This window comes from Dipodomys merriami, unplaced genomic scaffold, assembly GCF_024711535.1.
Source record: "Dipodomys merriami isolate MVZ:Mamm:240054 unplaced genomic scaffold, mDipMer1.0.p SCAF_34, whole genome shotgun sequence".
Taxonomy (NCBI): Eukaryota; Metazoa; Chordata; class Mammalia; order Rodentia; family Heteromyidae; genus Dipodomys; species Dipodomys merriami.
In genome coordinates, this window is record NW_027204937.1 from 12,176,717 (window position 1) to 12,196,958 (window position 20,242).

At 49.8% G+C, this 20,242-nt stretch overlaps 2 protein-coding genes across 3 annotated transcripts; both read left to right on the forward strand.

The window, feature by feature from the left end:
• Nucleotides 1-1,597: 1,597 nt before the first annotated feature.
• Nucleotides 1,598-4,515, forward strand: Kncn (kinocilin). 2 transcript variants are annotated; one of them, XM_069987063.1, is made up of 4 exons: nucleotides 1,598-1,748; nucleotides 2,669-2,741; nucleotides 3,363-3,469; nucleotides 4,343-4,515. In XM_069987063.1, exons 1-4 carry the CDS (start codon nucleotides 1,598-1,600, stop codon nucleotides 4,420-4,422), a joined length of 411 nt encoding a protein of 136 aa, XP_069843164.1. In that variant the 3' UTR covers nucleotides 4,423-4,515. The 2 variants fall into 2 exon arrangements, with proteins under 2 accessions (XP_069843164.1, XP_069843165.1); XM_069987064.1 differs by having other exon boundaries at nucleotides 2,669-2,737; nucleotides 3,395-3,469.
• A 5,863-nt stretch (nucleotides 4,516-10,378) lies between these two features.
• On the forward strand, nucleotides 10,379-19,242 carry Tmem275 (transmembrane protein 275). The gene is made up of 2 exons (XM_069987065.1): nucleotides 10,379-10,443; nucleotides 18,650-19,242. The coding sequence occupies exon 2, from the start codon at nucleotides 18,712-18,714 to the stop codon at nucleotides 19,240-19,242; it is 531 nt and encodes a 176-aa protein (XP_069843166.1). The 5' UTR covers nucleotides 10,379-10,443; nucleotides 18,650-18,711.
• Nucleotides 19,243-20,242: the final 1,000 nt, after the last annotated feature.

The window sequence follows — 20,242 nt, forward strand, 5'->3', positions numbered from 1 at the left end:
TGGGCTTGGGCGCTGTCCCTGCGCTCTTTAGCTCAAGGCGAATGCTCTACCACTTGAGCTACAGCGCCACTACCAGTTTTCTAGTGGTTTATTGGACATAGGAGTCTGATGGTCTTTCCTGCCCAGGCTGGCTTTAAACCATGACCCTCAGATTTCAGCCACCTGAGTAGCTAGGATTACAGGCGTGAGCCACCAGCACCCGGCTAGGTCCATGAGATTCTTATCTCCAAGAAACCACTAGGAAGCAGGAAGTGGCACTGTGGCTCAAGTGGTAGAGTGCTCACCTTGAGCTGAAGAGCGCAGGGACAGTGCCCAAGCCCAGAGTTCAAGCCCCACAACCAACCAAAAAAAAAAAAAGAATGAGATCTGAGAATTATGGTTCAAAGCCACTTCAGGCAGGAAAGTCTATGAGACTTTTACTTCCAATTAATAACCAAAAAGTTGGGCTGGGAAGGTGGCTCAGTTGTAGAGCGCTTGCCTTGCATGCATGAGGCCCTGGGTTCGATTCCTCAGCACCACATAAGCAAAAAGAAAAAAAAGTCGGAAGTGGCGCGGTGGCTCAAGTGGTAGAGCCCTAGCCTTGAGCTGAAGAGCTGAGGGACAGCACCCAGGCCCAGAGTTCCCACAACTGGACTAATAATAATAATAATAATAATAATAATAATAATAACCAAAAAGTTGGAAATGGATCTGTGGCTCAAGTGGTAGAACACTACCCTTGGGGGGAATAAAGGGGCAGGAAAGAACAGCATGCAGACCTTGAGTTCAAACTCTAGTACTGGAAAAAAAAATGGACTTGGAGATTACCTCTCTCTCTCCTCTTCTTGTCCCTCTCCCAGTTCCTGTCTCTTGAGCCTTATCCAGATTTCCTTCTTGTCTCTGTCTCTAGGTCTCCAAGTGCAGGGCACAGGAATGCCTCTAAGCCAAAGGACAAGCGTGAGCCTTGAACAAAACGACCAGGAAATCCCATCAACATCCCTGGCTCCTGAGCTTTATGTACAGCCATCAACTCTTTCTTCCCACATGGAAACCAACAGTGGAACTTGGGCTGACTGCCTAACAGGCCCTCAAGACCCAGGCATGGCTCACATTGCAACTTCATGAATAACTCAGCAGCTCCCTGCTACCTGTACCTCAGAGGAACCTGCATATCTCAGACCAGTGCCCCACCCCCTGCCACTCATTGCTTTAAACTTTAATAGGCTCAGTCTGGGTAGCAGGCTGCAGGGAGCTGGGGCAGGAGGTCCTAGGTGGGAAAGATTAGACCAAGCTTTTCCAGGTTCTGTGTGGAGACTGACAGAGGAAGATCCTAGAACCCAAGCAGTCGGTGCAGAAATGCAGCTGGACAGAAGTCCCATGTGTGGCCTCCAACACCAGGGGTCTTTAGGGAAAGAAGAGTAAGCTGAAGCTCCCGGTCAAGGTGGGCCTGGGGACCCCTGCAAGAACTATCAGATAGGATTACAGATCAACCCAAGAGTTACCAGCCTGGACTCTTACTACCCGAAAGCAATCATCTTCAAGGTAGGGCTATAACAAAGGGACATTCAAGAAGACAGAGAGCCCCAGGAAGCTGGAGCAGGCACCTGGAGAGGCCTGCATGGACATCCCCATCAGCAGCAAAGACTTCCACTGCCTGCAGCTGGCCTGTGTGGCCCTTGGCCTCGTGGCCGGCAGCATCATCATCGGAGTCTCTGTGTCCAAGGCTGCAGCTGCAGTGGGCGGTATCTTCCTTGGTGCTGCCGGGCTGGGTGAGCAGGAGTTGGGCTGGGGGAGAGGGGAGACTTTCCTGTGGGAAGCAGTAGCCTGGCCAGGTAAAGGAGAAATGGAGGGGAAGGCTGGCTCAGGAGGCACTGGTTGGGGAGTAGAAGCTGGAGGTGGGAGCGAGGCAGCCCTAGGGTTTGGGGTAGAGTGACCATTGGAAGGGAAGAGACAGTGTGAAGAAGAAGGAGCTGTTTCTTTCAACCCTGCTTTTCAGACCCAGAGGGCTTCTATTTGTGGTAGGATGCATCAGAGTATTTAGAACAGGTTGATGAGACCAGAAAAACAGTACAGCTCCAAAGGGTTTCCTTTTCTTCCGCTCCTGGACTCTTATCTGTCCATCCAGGCCAGGACTACTGATATCCCCACAATTATGCTGAGTACCATCTTGTACCCCATCACCTTAAGCTAAAGTTAGAACCTGAAGCCCCAAGCCAGCGGCTCGGGGTATGAGTATCTGAAAATTCTGCTAGGCATTTGGTTTAGGAAGGCACTGAGAGGGGGTAGGGCAGGACCTGCTGGGCTGCTATTTCCCTGCTGAGGAGGCTCCCATACCTCAGCCAGCTCTGAGGGCCCTAAGGGACTGGAAGGGAAAGTGGTGTCAGTAGAGCCCAATTCCCACCAAGTAAGAAGGAAGGTAGCCAACCTGCTCTTTGCCTGGCCTTCGCAGTCTCTAACCCTTTCCCCAGATAGACACAGTCCTCCCAACCTAGATTGGCTACCTCATGTACACATGCACTGGCTTCCATTTGCATGTCCACAGCGCAAATCCAGTGTATTTTTGCCCTTCCATGCACCTTCTATCACCCTTACAATCCAGCCCACAGGCCCTCAGCCTACCTATAGCCTCCTACATCTCACACTGATCAGATTCTCCCACCACAGAACCCCTCTGTGTCTCTCTTCTCAGGGCTTCTCATCTTCGCCTACCCCTTCCTGAAGGCTCGGTTCAACTTGGACCACATCCTGCCTGCACTAGGTGAGCACTCTTTCCCCTTTCCCCCAGGAGAGACCTTCTGCCAAGGACAGCTCAAAGCCCTAGGTGTACAAGGCTGTGACTGATTGTGCAGTCTAAGTGAGTCTATGTAAGACTACTCCTGGCTGTATGTTGGAGTTGCTATCTGTGTGTGTTGTGCAGCAGTTGCCATGGCTACAGTGTAGCAGAATCCAGCCTGCTGCCTGAGCAAAGGTGGCTGAACCTAGGAAGTCCTCCCTTGAGAGACTTTTCATCACCTCAAAGCCAAGGTCAGATAATCAAGCCAGATCATCTTCTCTTGTCCCTGAGGCCCATAATGACTCTCTATGTCCCCAGGCCCCAGGACCTCTGAATAGCTCCCAGCTCCTCTCAGCAACCCACAGAGCACCTCCCTACTCCCTCTGTCCTACTGGGCTTTACATACATATCCCTAGTTCTCACTTGGACCTTCACTACCTTCAAAACCCTGCTATCTTTTCCAAACACTCATTTTTTTTTTTACTGTCCCCTTCCCAATTCAGCTCAATGTACATGGGATACCTTAAGGAATTCAGTGAAAGCAAAGAGAGATGGGAAAGCAGGAAGAACTTTCCCATCCCAAGCTGGACCTGATTTGGGAATGGTTCAGTAACCAATGGTTTGGATGCTCTCACCCCACAGGGAACCTGAGAATCCACCCCAACCCAGGGCCAGATCATGTGGAGGGAAGATCCAGCACCAATGGCAATAAGGAAGGTAAATTGTTGAAATCTCAGAATCCATCTTTCATCTCCCTCTGGCTGGGCATTTCTGGGGGACCCAAGCAGAATGTGGGCCCCCAAGTGGAATTTGGGGGGCATTCCCAGCCCAGCAAAGCATGGTAGTTTGAATACTTCTTCCCCATGTCTGAACCCTTCTTGCTTGGAGCTGACCTGATCTCCTGTTGGTCCTCAGGGATGCCCTGTCTACCCAGCATGGACACAGATGGGGGTGGCACTTTCCCTTTCCCTCCTCCAGGTACCCTGCCCTAGTTTATTTCCCCAGTCTGTTCATTCTGATGAAATCCAGCTCTCAGAACTGACACCTGACACTAGGCATCTCACTCACCAATCCTGTCCCCCATGCACTGGAAAATCCCACGGCAGGAGTGTCTCCAAGGGAGCCCAGCCCACAGCTTCTGCCACCAACGGCGGGATGCTTAGTACTCACTCAGCAGAGGCCTATTCCAGATGCTATCTCAAGCACTTCCTCTATATCAACTCACTTAATTTTCATAATAGCCATGTGAGGGAGGGGCCAATACTCATTTCATTTTGTATATGGGGCAACCAAAGTACAGGGAGATTAAGTAGCACACACAAGATCACACAATTAGGAAATGGGGGTGGGGAGAGTTGTGGAGGCAGACAGCAGCCCCATAGGCCTACCCCTCCTCCACACTGTCCTGCTATCTTCTTGATGGGCTGTCCTGTCCCCACTGGGCTGGAGCTATCCCTCTGGGAGGCCCCTCTCTGCAACTGTCTGAGCTCTGCCTTGGGAACACCTATCCTGGGTCCTTTGGGGGCTCCCCTGACCTACAACTCCATGGCAATCTGTACTTAGGCAGCCCCAACCTGATCTCTCCTCCAGGGACCCGTAGCAGCCTGTCCACTGTAAGCAGGACCCTGGAGAAGCTGAAGCCAGGAGGCCGTGTGGCTGAGGAGGGATGAGGCACTGCCCCCCTGCCTGGCCCTCCCCTTCCTGCTTGACACCCCTATCTCACAGGCCTCCTGAGTCCAAGCTAGAAGATCCAAACCAGAAGAATGGCCAGACCCTGAAGACAGCAGGCCTGCATTTGCCTCTGGCTGAGGCTCATCAGAACTGCTTGCCCTGGGGTTGCTGCCAGCCTTGTGGCTCACATGTCTTGTCTCTTCATCTAGCTTTTCTTTCTGGAATATAGCTAAGCCTTGATCTACTGGCTGATTTCTCTGGAATCTGAGGTCTAAGGCCTTATAACAGCAATCATCATCCCTCCCCTCCCTCCCCCCGCCCACACCACTTCCAGTCCCTGGCTTCATCTTGGCAATAGGACTCAGCTCCAGCTGAGTCCCCAGCTCCCACAGACTGGCCCTTGGGACTCTAGAGGAAGGGAAGACTAGAACCAGATCCTTTCAGAATGTTCAAATCCTGGGCAATTTCTTGGGAACAGATCCTGAATCCCAGATGAACTCTAGTCTCCTTGCCTCATCATTTTCCTGCTCCAAGGACAAGCTAACATGTGTCTGCTTCAAAGCATGGCCTTATATTCTGAAGGCATCCCTGCTCTCTCTGCCCATGGTAACTTCCTTCTTTAAAAGTCAGCTCAGAGAACACCCTAACCTCATGCTGTCCTCATCCTCTGCCAGCAGCCTTGGTCCCCCTTCCTCTCTCTCTGAAACCTTGAAGGCTTTGTCATAAAAACAATTATTAAGCTTCCTTAAACCCACTGAATGTCGCTCCTTTTCTAGCCCCTAGTGTCAAGCAGCACCCAGTAGATATTCAATAAACATTAGAGGCTTAGATTTAATGTGCAAACATCTCCGTAGACTTTCCTAAGGAACCACGTCAGGGATCTCATCTACATCAGGGTTTGAAATGAGGAAATGCGGGTGCTGATGTCCAGGAAGAAATTCTTCAGCATGCCTATATCTCTACGCACAGCAGTTTTGCCTGACATCTAAGACACCTGCTCCATATCCTGGCTTGAGAAGAGGACGCTAGGAATCATCTCATTCTTCCATGATCTTTGTCTTCTCTGAACCTTTTCTCTGACTAAGCTGTCATTCCACAGCCCCAAGGCATCCTCCAGCTCACTGCTTTGAGTAACTCGGATCTGTTTCTCCCTTTTGAGAACAGAGGGAGGGAGTACAAAAAGCATCCCATGGAAGTTGGGGGAAAATAATCAGAGAAGAAAAATCCATCTCATTGTAGATAGGAAAGCTGAGGTCTTATGGGATAAAGGCTCGTCGGGCAGGGAAGGTTGTGAAGCCAGGCTTTACATCCAGGTCTCCTCCCATGTCTCTGCACCCAAGGTTCAGTCCTCTGTTCAGGTACAAGATTCGCTTTGCTGACCCTAGTGGGACAATCTCCATAAAGGGGCTGAACTCCACAATGCTGGCCAGTAGGGGGAACTGGTTCCTTCAGCCCAACTGGTTCCTTCTCCTTGAATTTTCCCTCCTCTCTACTTCCCTTCTGCCTGTCTCCTGTTCCGTCTCCTTTCCTTCCTCTTTTTCCTCTGCATCATCATCAACAAAAACAACTCTGGCTCCTTTTTGATCAATGAGGAAACCCTTCCTCTTATATTTACTCCTCATTTCTGTTCCCCCCAAAAGATGTCCAATGTTGGAGAGTGGAAACTGGGGATGTAGAGCCTGAACTCTCCTTCTCCATCAACCCCTCCCAGGCATGACCTCCCCAAGGCAGGGTTATGGTACCATAATGCCTAGCAGAGCCAGGCCCAGAGAGGTGCTAGGGATCCAAATGGAATGAATGAAGGAGTGAACACAAATGGCAAATCTCCATGCCCACTGGAGAAGATCTGAGTGAGGGTTCAGAGGATCCTTGGACCTCTTGAGGCCTGGGCCTTTGGTCCCCCTTCTTCCCCTACCTGGACTTTCTGAAGCCTTCTATGCAGGTGGATGGTTATTTGCAACCTCCCCAGGTGTATCTCCACTCTCCCAGGTCACAGCCAAGCTGGCAGGGTAGTACAGTTAAGTGGTATTTGGAGGAGTGACTCCTTGCCTCTAAGCAACGACAGAACCCTTGAATGTTTCAGCACGAAGGTGGGGGTGGACAGGGACCCAGCTCTTTCAGCCTTCTTTCAAAAGGAATCCCTGCTTTTCAATCCCACACCTGACATGTGGGCTGTAGCTGGGCTGGGCAGGGCTGGGTGCTGAGAACATAGTGGTGGGCCAAAGCTGAAGAGTGCTTAGTCCAGGCAGCCCCTTGAAGGCATACCCTGCCGTCCCACCTGAACGACTGATTCTGGCTGGGAAGTGGAAATGAGCCATCCTGTTTCTGGCCAAGAGCAGCTGAGGCCAGAAGTTGGGGGCGGGGGCTGGGCCTGAGTTTCCACATCTGCAAATGGAGGGTGGCTGTAGAAACTGCTCCATCACAGCCCCATCAGGTGGCATTTGTGAATGGTTGCGTATGAATGAATGAAGGGAGAGATACAATTCGAGGACCAGGGAAGTCAGTGCAGCAGCTTTGCCGCCACACAGCCCAGCCTAGAACCTCCTCCCCTGGCTCTTCAACTCTGTAGGATCTGCCACCTTCCCTATCTCTGGCCGGTGCTGGAACCAACCCCAGCCGGAGATAAAGTCACGGGCTCGGTGCCTGCGGCCGCACCCCTTGCTAGCTGCAGGCAGGACCAGCTGCAGGCAGGACCGGCAGGCAGCTACGCGGAATGCACGCCGGCCCGGGCCGGCGCGGGCCAGACCGTGTGGGCCGGCGGCCGGCCGGGCGTTATTTGCTAGGCTGCCTGCAAAGCGCGAACCTGGAGGCGCGGAGGGGAGGAGGACGCGAGCGGGAGGTGGGAGGGACTCCGCGGGGACGCAGCTCTCCGGGGGCTCCCGGTGCCGCGGTCAGCCTCCCACGCGGGGAGAGGGGCTGGGGACCGGGGGAGGAGGCCTGGCTCCGCCCCGGGAGCCGCTCCGAGGGAGCCGAACCGAGCGCCGCTGTGCGCTGTGCGTGTTGGTTCTGCGCGGGGCGCATCCTCCTGGAACCCCTTCCCAGCGTTGGCTGAGCCGGACTCTCACGGCGCCGCTGCCCGGGAAGCCACCCCGTCGTCCAGCCTCGAAGCCGGCCCGCGGCCGACTCCCCTACAGCCCCCTGGCACTGGACGATCGCCTGGTCAGACGGCAGGAGAGAGAAGAGCCCACGCACCCCTCAGGCGAGTTGGGGGAGGCTGGAGGGAGGGCGAGCGAGGGCTGAGGAAATCAAGGAGAATCTGTCCAGCTCTGAAGTCCTGGGAAGAGACAGGGACTTGTAGTCTTGAATAAAGATGTGAGACAAAGAGGCGCATGGGAGAAGGGGAGACCACAGAGGCTACTCCTGGCCTCCTCAACTTGGTAGGATCTGCCCTCCAGCACCCTCTACCCTCCCTCCTTCCTAAGCCCAAAGTGAGGAGGGAGCCCACACAAGTGGACACCCAACAACTTCAAATCCAAGAGAGAAGTGAAGCCAGCTAGGCAGAAGGCAAACCTAGGTGGTCTCCGACCAATGCCTCCCTTCGCCATTCATATTCTCTGGGTAATGGAGGAGCTGCAGTAAGCAAGGTGGCCTCATCCTGGGGCTCAAGCCAGTTGGGGCACAGTACACAGAATTGATGCTGGAAAGGAGTCTGAAGTTTGGGAGCCTATGAGAGGGAGGGAATGAGGAAGGGAGGGACAAAGAAGGAGGCAGGGGTCATTTTAGCTGCACTAGAAGATAGAGCTGGGGCAGCCAGCTGAGGATAAACCAGACTCAGCACACCAGATCACCAGACCTGGGCAGTCCAGCTCACCATACCCAGCCTGGAGGTCTGGCCATTGGTAGAGCACTTTGCTTAGCATTTCTTTTCTCCCAAGGCTCTGATTTCAAACCCCAGTACCACTGAGAAAGAGTGGAGGGGAACGCTACCTGGGGGAGTTTGGGCGGCAACAGCTACAGTGGGGACCCAGGAGGGTTTGAACAGGAAAGAGGGACAGGGGAACAAGCAGGAGCAGCAGTGAGAACAGAGAGGAAGCAATGGATGGCAGGGCCCTGAGAGGGGTTGAAAGTGTATGGAGGAGGCCTGCAGCAGGAAGAGAGGCCAGGGCTGAGGCTGTGGGCTTCGTGAGAGAGGGTGGGAAACCTGTAGCCTAGAGGCAGAGCTCCTTGGTAGGGAAGTGTTAAACTCTGTGACAGGGAGTCAGCTGGTGGCCTTGGTGAGCAGGAGTGTGCTAGAACAGAAGCCAGTCTAGGGTGGATGACACTTAGGAAGGAGATGAAGTAGACTGTAGGCAGCACTTTCATGAAAGGGAGGGAGTATTAGCTGAAGACTGATGTGGGGTGGGAGGGAGTTTTTGTTTTCAGCACAGTCTGGTGGGGGATGGAGAGCTGGGGAGCTTAAACTAGAAGATGAGGTTTTCCCTAGTACCTCAAGGGCCCCAGTAGAGCCAGAAATAGGGATGCACAGGTGGCCCACCCTCCCAGATGAGGCTTCTTCTCTACCCTAGGCTTCGCTGTGTAGGCACACACTTGGGAAGGTAGCAAGCTGGACTGAGGTCAAAGTTGAGGCTTTGCTGCACAGATTTGGCAAAAGGACAAAGGGACATATTCAGACATAAGAGAGGAAACTAGGTACAGATGGTTCATGCCTGTAATCCTTGTAAATCAGGAGGCTGAGAACTGAGAACTACCATTCAAAGCCAAGGCAGGAAAGGCTGTGAAACTCATCTCCAATTAACCACTTAAAAAAAAAAAAAAAAGGAAGTGGAGCTATGTATCAAAGTGGTAGAGGTCTAGCTTTTAGCAAAAAAGTTCAGGGACAGCACCCAGGCCCTGAGTTCAAGCTGCATGCACAAGTCACACACACACACACACACACACACACACACATACACACACACACACACACATACACACACACACACACACACACACACACACACACACACACACACACACACACACACGAGATGAGCTGAAATCAGCAAGTGTGAGATCTAGGTTGGATGCATAGAGTGGCAGGTGCAAGAGGACCATGGTGAAAATGTAGGGTTTGGAGGATGGCATGTGATCAGAGAACAGTGACAGCAACAGGCAGTGTGCAGCCTGGAACCTTGACAGGGTTCAGATACACACAGATTTAGAAGAGAGCACAGACTTAGGAGATGAGCAGCTTGGGTTTTGATCCTGGCTCTACCGTGTATGACTACTGCATTTGTGACCCTGGGCAAGTAATGTAGCCTCTCTGAGTGTGAGAGGCTGAGTAAGCAGGGATGGAAAGCCTAAGAGCAGGACACTCTAGCAGTAGTTGGGAGCTGCTCAACCTGTGGCAGACAGCAGAAGAGCAAAACAGACAAAAACATTTCAATAACATGCTTTTGCAGTGAGTAACCCACCCCCAAAGAGACAGAACTAACCCAGTCCAGTGGGAAAGACATTAATCCCTCTTCATGACCTAGGCACCTCTTACAGGCCTTCCTTCCCAACACCATCACAATGAAAACCTAGGCTTTAGAGGGGACAAGCTATACTTGATCTCATAGCAGCTTAGAACTGTGTTGGGCACATAGCAGATGCTGTACAAGTGTTTGTATAGCAATAGGAGTGGGGGTAAGTTGAAAGCAGGCTTTCTCAGAGGTAGACTGGGTCAAGGTGATGCCAAAGGTAGTAAGATCTTGAAGGTCACAAGAGGGGAGGTAGAAGGGAGAACAAGGCAATGGAGATGAGGAGCCAAAGAGCGAAGTGGGGAGGAGGACACAAAATGCTGCAGTGCCTCAAGGAGGTAGAACAGACTGGAAGGGAAGGCATAGCTAGTCTCACAGCCTCAGAAAGCAGTGTTTCCACTCCAGCAGTCTGAAATCTCCTCCAGCTGCTCCAGGAAGGAGGCAGAGGTCCAGACTAAGGCCAAAGATTCCAATCTGCTCTGGCTGGGAACTGGGCTGAGAGCATCAGGAAGGACTAGAAGGAATCAGAAGACAGAAAGCAGAAGGCAGAGGAGACACCTTTCCCAAATGGGTGCACAGGTTAGTCTAATGTACACAGGGCTGTGATTGCTGCAAAGAAGGCTGCAGAATCCAGGGGCCCTCTGATTTGCTGGAAGCCAGAGCCTGCAAGGCTGTGAGAGGTTTGCTAGCTAGAGGCATGGAGACCTACTGTCCATGTGAGAATGCCTTCAGAATGACTGAAGCAAAGTGGTTCCCATTACCTCTCCCAAGGGACCACTTCTCTCAAGCACCTGCCTCTGCCTCCACTCTCCCAGGAAGGGCATCTGCAGAGGTAGCTCTGCTGAGCTGCAGCCCACTCCGTCATAGAGGAAACTGGGAAGGTTTGTATTTCACCCTGTCTGCAGCACTGTGTGGAATGCAGCTGCATATATGCTGGCCATTATGTCTAGCCATTGGGTGGGGGGGTGAGCATACATACATACATACACATCCCCTCAGGCAAAGCCAGGCCTTCATCCTCAAGCCTTGTTTTTAGGTTGGGGAATATGGGGGAGGGGATTACTCATCTGTGTGCCTAGGATGGGCAAGGGCCTGTAGATTGGGTGGAGTGGGGTGATGGTGGCTCTCTGGGCTCTGGGGAGACAAAATTCAGAGCTTGCAGGGTAGTGAATAACCCCCAGCCAGCAATGAGTAATAGTGATGTGGGAGGTTCCCTGAGGAAGGGGGCAGACTGGGGATAGAGAGGGGGCTGAAGCACCAGACAAATAGGCTGCCCAGACTTCAGGAAAGGAAACAGAAGAGTTACTAGTGAAAGAACAAAGCATTCCGATTGAGCAAATGAGGGCAGGGTCTCACATGGAGGACAGAGGGTCTGGAGTGAGTGGGAGATCTCTGCCAAAGCCCAGGTCTCTCATCCAGAGGCTCTTGGGGCCTTTGAGTACAAACCTGAGACCATAAGCTGGGCAATTGCAGCTGGGAAAAGCAGCTGATCTCATGCAACATGAACATCTTAGAACCATGAACTCACCTATAGGGTCTTCAGCCAAAAACCCTCTCCCTAAGAACTCTTGCCTCTGCCGAGAACCACTCCTAAGCTTGTTGATGATTACCTGGTTATAATCAATGACTATACTCTTTTAAAACATCTCCAAACCAAGCACCAGTGGCTCAAGCCTGTAATCCAAGCTACTCAGGAGACTGAGTTCTGAGGATCGTAGTTTGAAGCCAGCCTTGGCAGAAATGTCCTCCTGAGACTCTTATATCCAATAAACCACTCAAAAACTGGAAGTGGTGCTATAGTTTAAGGGGTAGAACACTAGCCTTGGGCACGAAGAGGCTCAGGGACAGTGCCCAGGCCCTGAGTTCAAGCCCCACAATCGACAGAAAGAAAGAAAGAAAGAAAGAAAGAAAGAAAGAAAGAAAGAAAGAAAGAAAGAAAGAAAGAAAGAAAGAAAGAAAGAAAAGAAAGGAAGAAAGAAAGAAAAAGAAAGAAAGAAAGAAAGAAAGAAAGAAAGAAAGAAAGAAAGAAAGAAAGAAAGAAAGAAAGAAAGAAAAGAAAAGAAAAGAAATATCTCCATACCTTCCAGGAAGCAGTAATTCTGGTGCAGAGAAACATGGACTTTTCAATTTCATAGTAGTTCAACAACCAGGCATATAAAACCAAGTCCCCATTTCCACCTTTATAAACCTCTGCTAACTGAAGGTAGAGCAGCAAGTTGACAAGGGACCTTAATTCAGGGACAATAACCTGGCTACACACTTCTTTTACTCCTTCCTTCTTTCCTTCCTTCCTTCTTTCCTTCCTTCCTTCCTTCCTTCCTTCCTTCCTTCCTTTCTCTTTCTTTCTTTCTTTCTTTCTTTCTTTCTTTCTTTCTTTCTTTCTTTCTTTCTTTCTTTCTTTCTTTCTTTCTTTCTTTCTTTCTTTCTTTCTTTCTTTTTGTTGTTCGTCATGTGGGGCTTGAACTCTGGGCCTGGGAGCTGTCCCTCAGCTCTTCAGCCCAAGGCTAGTGCTCTACCACTTGAGCCACAGTGCCACTTCTGTTTTCTGAGTGGTTTATTGAAGATAAGAGTCTCACAGACTTTTGTGCTTGGGCTGGCTTTGAACCTTGATCCTCAGATCTCAGTCTCCTGAGTAGCCAGGATTACAGGCGTGAGCCACCAGCGCCTGGCTTGTTCATTCGTTAGTTCATTCCTTCCTTCTTTCCTTCCTTCCTTTTCTTCCTTTCTCTCTCTCCCTCCCTCCCTTTTCCTTCCTTCCTTTCTTCCCTTCTTTCTTTCTTCCTTCCTTCCTTTCTTTCCTTCTTTCTTTCCTTCTTTCTTTCTTTTTACAATTACCCAAAAAGGAGTCCCAGTTCTTCCAAGTTGTTCAACTCAAAATTCCCAAGTGCCTGCCCCTGCCCCAAACTGCTTCTAGACCGGACTTTCAAAGAGTGCCAAGATCTTCTTGACCAAAGATAGGGTGGCAGGGATGAAGAACTTCTTAAGCAGAATCCTTGGCAGCTGATATCAGTGTTCAGAACACTTGGATTGGAAAAAGGACGATTCTGTTCTGATTTGGCATAGACTCCTTCCATGACCTTTCCCATGCCAAGCCTCAGTTTCTCCCATCTGTAGATGGAAGGCTTGGTTGTGAGTTGTGGTGATGTATACTTGTAATCCCAGCTACTCGGGAGGCTGAGGTAGGAGAATTGCAAATCTGAGGCCAACCAAGGGAACTTATCAAGACCCTGTCTCAAAATAAGTACATTTGCTAAAAAAAAAAAAAAAAAAGACAAAGGATATACAGTTCAGTGGTAAGGCACTTATGTAGCATAAGTGAGGTCTGGATTCAGTCCTTAGCACTGCAAATGATAATAGCCATCATAATCCTAGTAATAATTTTTAGAATAAAATTTTAAGCAGGAGCATTTGGTCCAGGTGATCTCCCCAGATTCAGCAGCTTGGGGGATTCACTAAAGCAACAGTTCTCCAAACCTAGCAACTCATGAGTCAAAGCAGTGACCTCCTCTGTGCTCAGGCACTGAACTGAAGGCTGGGCTTGTAATCAAATAGGGCTTGGTAGATTTGAGATAGCACTAGCATCAGCTCAGGGGGCCCTGCTTCCTTAATAGCCTAGAATACATTTGCCAGAGCTCAAATCAGGCAAGAAATGCTGCTGTAACATGATTAGAAGAGGGAAATACCAGAAAGATGGCATGAATAGTACCAAGGACAATCCTGGCAGTGCCAGCCACACAAAATAAGTCCAGCCCTGCACCAGTGGCATCCAGGGCCACAGTCTGCCAGAGGAAATGGCAGGGCAAATTGAATAGCAAGCACACTGAATGACCTCAACACCTCACCCCTGCACAGATCCAAATCCCTGTTCACCACAATGGAGGAAACTTCAGGAATAAACCCAACACCCACAATTTATTACATCTTTCTGTGCCTTGGGTAGAGACTCTTCTAGGAGCTGTTTTGTTTCCAAGTCAGCTCTCTTTGCCAGCTCTCCCTCCCAGATAAGAATCACTCATTGGCAATTAGCTCTTGGAAGCTGGATCCCTAAGCACGAATTTGCAATCTGTTGAATCAAGTGTACTAAATCCCAGGATGAGCAGAGTTTACCTTTCCTTACAGTAGAAAAAAACATATCCTGTGCTGCTCTCCTGTTGACATTTGAATAGTGTAAGTCCTAATTACAGGAGCTCACCTACAGGACCTGGAGAAGAGCTAGGGCCTGGTGCTTTAGTCATGTAACATTTGCTAAATGTTAATCTAGCACCAGCTAGGTTGAGAGCTCAGGTTTCAGGGCACCAAAACAGCAAATTTAAATCCTTGTACCATCACTGCCATTGAGTGGTCTTGAGTGACTTTATAGAAACTGTTTCAATGTCTTCATCTGTCAAATTAGGACATAATAGTAATACTCAATCTTATGTTATAAAAATTAAATATTATTAAGCATTCTATATAGCACAAATGTTAATTATTAGTCTGAAAATACAAATGCTAGATTCCCATCTAGACTTCTGTTTCTAGCTAAGGTAGACTCACTCAACTTACTATTGAGAAGAACCTTAAAATTGATTGAATATTTAGGAGATGTCATTGTTTGTTTGTTTTGTCAGTCATGGGGCTTGAACTCAGGACTAGGGCACTGTGTCTGAACATTTTTGCTTAAAGCTAGCACTCAACCACTTTGAGCCACAGCTCTACTTCCAGTTTTCTGGTGATTAAAAGGAGATCAGTCTTGCAGACTTTCTGACCCAGGCTGGCTTTGAACCTCAAGCCTCAGATCTCAGCCTCCTATGTATGTAGGATTACAGGTGTGAACCACCAGCGTTGGGCTTTTTAAATTTATTTATTTATTTTTATTTTTATTTTTTTGGGGGGTCCAGTCGTGGGGCCTGAACTCTGGGCCTGGGCGCTGTCCCTCAGCTCTTCAGCTCAAAGCTAGCGCTCTACCACTTGAGCCACAGTGCCACTTCCGGCTTTTTTTCTTTTTGCTTATGTGGTGCTAAGGAATCGAACCCAGGGCCTCATGCATGCAAGGCAAGCACTCTTCCTCTGAGCCACCTTCCCGGCCCCAGTGTTGGGCTTTAAGAGATTTCTTTGTAAGACAGTCATGCTGACTCAAGTCTATAATCCTAGCTACTCAAGAGGTAGAGATTAGAGGATCAAGATTAGCATGTCCATAAAAGTTCTTGAGACTCCATCTCTCTCAATAGTTGGGAGTAGTGGTACATTCCTGTTATCCTAGCTACAGAGGAAGCATAATGATTGGGCACAGTGACACATGACTGTCATCCCCAGTGATACTGGGCAACACAAGTAGAATTGCAATGCAAGCATAAAGCAAGACTATACCTGGAAAATAATCAAAGCCAAAATGGGCTGGAAGCATCACTCAGCCTCTCTTATGCCTGCTTTACCAGAAAGAAGGCCTGATTTCAATCTCTAGTACTGAAAAAAAAAAAAAAAGAACAAAATCTGTTTATAGACAATAAAGAGTCCAGGAGATGGTGGAGAGAAAAGAAATAATATTTTGTTTCAATCATTCCTTTAAAGTATTTCACAATTTGTAGAAGGCAATGGGATAAGGGAATCAGAACTAGAACTCAGGGCTTACAAAAGGGAGACCAAACCCAGGGCTTTGCCCACTGTAGATACATGTTCTATCACTGAATTATATACACCAACCTTCCTCCAGATTTCAGTTAACTGGCCCAAAGGGCTACAATGACTAGACAGATACTGACTAGATTCAAGAAAACTGGAACAGAGTTTCTAATCAGATCCATCCCAGATTACGTTAAAGTAGCCTTATTCCTTCTTCAGATGCCTGAGGGAGCAGTAAGTAAATTCTATCTGGAGTATATGCTCTCTCTACTGTTATCTAAGGGCTGATGTGGTGAATTTCTCAGTGGTAAGAGCATTTGCTGATATATACAATGCCCTGGATTCAATCCCTAGCACAACATCCCCCTTTAAAGTATCTGTCATTCAAGGAGAAAGACAAGATGACCAAAATCCAAGAGCAATAAAACAGTCTCTAGAAACAACCTCTCTGGAGAGCTAAATGATGGAAATATTAGGCATAGGACTTAAAGGCTGAAATGTTTAAAAATAAACAGTTAACAGTAGAGAATCTTTTGATAGAAAACTGGAATCTATGAAAAAGAATTGTAGCTGGGCCGTGTACTGGTGGCTCACACCTGTAATCCTAGCTACCCAGGAAGCTGAGATCTGAGGATTACGGTTCAAAGCCAGCCTGGCAGGAAAGTCTGAGAGATTCTTTTCTCCAATAAGCCACCAGAAAACCGGAAGTGGTGCTGTGGCTCAAGTGGTGGAGTGCTAGCTTTGAGCTGAAGAGCTGAGGGACAGAGCCTAGGCCCAGATTTCAAGCCTCACAACTGGGTATGGGGGCCGGGGGGGGGGGGGGAATTGTAGCTGGACACTTGGTGGCTCACACCAATAATCCTAGCTACTCAGAAGGCTGAGATCTGAGGACTCTGGCTCAAAACCAGCCCATGCAGGAAAGTCCATGAGACTCTTACCTCAAATTAACCATCAGAAAACTGGAAGTGGTGTTGTGTCTCAAAGTGGGAGAGCACTAGCCTTGAGCAAAAGAGCTCAGGGACAGCACCTAAGCCCTGAGTTCAAGCCCCACAACTGTCAAAAAAGAAAAAGGCTAGAAAATAAAAAGAAATGTAGGGAAATTTGAGAATTAAAAAGAAGTGAGATTCTTAGACCCTCAGCTGCCCAGAATTTCTCTTGTCAGCTTTTAGTATGGTGTGAGGTAAGGTGAGATGAAGATTCCATTCCCTCCACCAGGCTTGCCCTGTCAGCTGCCCAGCAGAAAAAGAAAAACTCCATCTTTGCCAAATGTCAGGTAGTGATAATATGGGTAGGGTGAGGGACAGGCAGACAATTTGAAAGAAGGAGATCTGAGAATCTCATCCCTCCCAAGGATTAAACTAATCTCTTTAAAATGAAGCAAAATTTTTATGCAGTGTGAACCAAATCATCTATTCTCTGACTTTGGTCTCAGGTTTTTTCTTCTTTCAGTCCAGCCACCACTCCCCAAATACTTACTTCTCTGAGCCTCAGTTTCCTCAACTATAAAATATAGCTATTAATCAACACTACATACTTTTAGGGATTCAGTGAGCGACTGTGGGATGCTGCATCCCTTTAGTAGTTGCTGGGTAGAACCCTCATCTGTAGGTTGGATCAGACAGTATGGAGTTTCCTGAGGAATCTACCATTTGTTGATGGCCTCTAAGGTCAACATGTGTTTGAAGAAAGCACATGTCTGTCTTCCTACTGGCTGGGTGTGGCAGCAAGGTGATTCTGGCATTTCCCAGGAAAACTGCCACTTCTTAATATGGAGGAATCCTGGTACACTCAGCTCTGGATATGAGACCCTCTGACCTGCTTAGGCCAAGCTGAATCCAACCTATGTCCAGAGTAAAGGATCTGAGCCACCCTTCCCTGATACTAGCCTTTGTTTTCACTCACCTAAGTCATCAAGTTTTCTTCAATCCTACTCTGTGCAGGAAAATACTTCTACCTGGGAAACAGACCAACTTCCCCATTTCCAAATCAGACACAAGCCACTTCTTAGATCTAAGACTTCAAAAGCCCCCATCTTTGTCAAATACAACATAAGATGTGGTTAATGTTCATGAAATACTATTCTAAGCACTTTGTGTAGCTTAAGACATTCATTATCACTGTATCTTATGAGGTTAGTCTTATGTTCCCTACCCTAAATACTCTGCTCTCGCCTACCTGCACTACCATCTGCTTGCTTTTCTCTTCATCCAGGACTCTTTACTGACATTGTTTCATAATACTAACACAGCTCACAAGTATGGTCTCATCCTTTGAGGACCTACTACCAATGCTCTCATGTGATAAGGCAGAATCTGCAAATCCAAGTCATAAATCCCTAGACTCCAATTATATTACTCTTGATTTTGCAAGCATTTTCAGAATTCTGATGTCCAGTGATAGTTCTTAGCACCAGATAAACCTAGAAATTCCTAGAAAGGAATTCTAGTCTCCATTTTCAGGTTTTTGGACCCAGGTCCAACAGGAGAATCCTGGATTGATGGGATAGAGGCATTCCTGGAATCTAATAGAATACACCATTTGGAAAGAGCCTTAGGGCCCAGCACATGTGAGGACAGGCCCCCGACTCTGGACATCAGAAACATCCAGAGCTCCTCTCTATCACATAGCCCACCCAGTCCAGAGCCTCCTCATTTGAAGGTCAAGAAAGTTAGTGCCACTCGGTGCTATGCCTCCCACAGTCTCATGTGGTCCTTTTGTTCCTGGTCTTGGATCTCGGATACATAGGTCTCTCTGAGCTTCAGTTTCTCCATTTTAGCAAGGATACGCCAGACCAGATAATCCTCAAGCTTCTTCCACGTGGGGAGTTATCTAAAACCTAAGAGCTTCTTAAACCACCTACCTGCCTTGGAGGAGTACTGAGGATGATGTTGATGATGATGAGCACTTACAGCTATTCACTCTCTTAAGTAGCCCGGGAAGGTTCTTCTCCTCCTGGAGGGAAGGAGGTGGAAGGCAGACAAGATTAGTGGATGGTGAGGTTCACCATTAGGGACACTTGGGGACTGAGCAAAGAAACAACAACAACCCACAGCACCGTGGGTTATTACCCAGAGATAGAAGCAGGAGGCCACCCAAGATGACCCTAGGCTATGAAGCCCTGAATATACCCACAGAATTGAGCCAGATGGGAGGCTGAGCTGCACCTCTTGCTGTGTGCCCACAGGACCACGGTGATCTCGTCCTTCACAGGCGGGAGCTTGAGGCGTACCCTGCGTGTGCAGGACGATGCCGCTTTCAAAGAAGAACATCCAGGGGGCCCAGGCGCCCAAGGGCCGCGCCCAGGGCCGGCTGCCGGGCCTACCGTCGCCCGCGCTCTGCTGCGCCTGCGGTCTATGCGTGCTGCTGGCGGGCGTGAACGTGACACTGGTGGGCGCCTTTGCCTCCTTCCTGCCGGGGCACAACGCACCACTGATCGTGGGGCCGACGCTGCTGGTGCTGGCGCTGGGCTTCTTCGCGGCCTGCTGCGTGTGTAGCAGCCGGGGCCCTGCGCCCCGCGCGCGCTCCTTGGCGACTGCTGGCCGGGATCCAGGCGTTGGGCGCGCCGGGCCCGTGGCGCTGGAGATGGAGAGCAGCGAGCGCACGGCGCAGGACACCACAGCCGTGCAGCTCAGCCCCGCCGCCTCGGCCGCGTCCTCCGGCCGCTCCAGCCCCGGCCCCAGCCTCTTCGCCCTGGACCCGCCGGCCCCCGCAGCCGTCTATGTGCCACGACCCGAAGCAAACCAGCTCAACCTACCCAGGGAGCGGGCCGCCTCCTAGCAGGCCAGGTCCCGGCCCAACTCACCTTTCTGGGTTCTCTCTGTCCAATAGCATCTAAGCAAAAATTCAAGCTAGGGAGGGAGAGAGAGGGTGAGGGCTGGAGAGAGAATTTGATAAGATCCAATGGTCTCATCTGCCCCATCTCCAGAGCTCTGGAGGGCTGAATGTGGTGATGGTGTGGGCCCACCCTCACCTCAAAGTAGAAAGCAGAGCCTTGGCTTCTTAAGCGGGGTCTCCGGGTTCAACAACTCACCCTCAGCCCTGCCTTGATGAAACCAGGAGCCCTTGGAGCCCGGCCCCTCCCCCGTGACATCCGGGCACTGTGGAGGTAGAAGCATCCACTGATCGAAGAGCTGACAATCAGGGAGGCAGGAGGAGAAGGAGAGGATGCTATGTAAAAGGCCTCCAACCCTCCTTCTGCCTCTACCCTCTCTCCCTTGTCTGTATCCCAAAATGACTTTTAGGATTAATTTGGGAGGAAGAATTCTGACTTCAGCCAGGATGGTTCCTAGGATAGAGCTGAGTGAACACACCCTGCCCTTTCTGTCTGACTAAAGGCAGGGGAGTTGAAGCTAGGACCTCAGTAGTTGAAGGACTTCTTCAGCCCTAGAGACTGCTGTGTGATCTTCACTGCCAGCAACGCCCACACCGTGCCATTCCTGCTGTGCCTCACTTCTTAATAAAGCATCTTTACACTCAGTCCTCTGTGGTGAGCAGTCCAGATGGAGAAGCTGACATAGAGCCCCTGACGGTGGGCTCAGCCTGTGGCCAAGGGCTTCAGCATCCTAGCACCAGTTCTTCATGAAGAGAAGGGCACCCCAGGGGCGTGGAGTACATGGCTGGAGATAAGACTGTCTGAGACTGTACGTGCCTGGTAATGTCAGCCAGAACAGGTGTGTCAGCTGAGGGAGGCTGGATGAACGTAGGAGTGTGACTGTGGGTGCAATTGCCAGGCTTCTGTGAGAGACGAGGGATGGCAGTGTTTGGGTAACTGTCAACA

Excerpts from the sequence above, each read along its gene's own strand:
- Kncn (XM_069987063.1), top strand. The coding sequence starts at position 1,598 with ATGGACATCCCCATCAGCAGCAAAGACTTCCACTGCCTGCAGCTGGCC. Across the intron at positions 2,742-3,362 it reads ATCCTGCCTGCACTAGGTGA|TAACCAATGGTTTGGATGCT; the intron begins GCACTCTTTCCC and ends GGAATGGTTCAG. Across the intron at positions 3,470-4,342 it reads CACCAATGGCAATAAGGAAG|GGACCCGTAGCAGCCTGTCC; the intron begins GTAAATTGTTGA and ends TCTCTCCTCCAG.
- Tmem275 (XM_069987065.1), top strand. The coding sequence starts at position 18,712 with ATGCCGCTTTCAAAGAAGAACATCCAGGGGGCCCAGGCGCCCAAGGGC.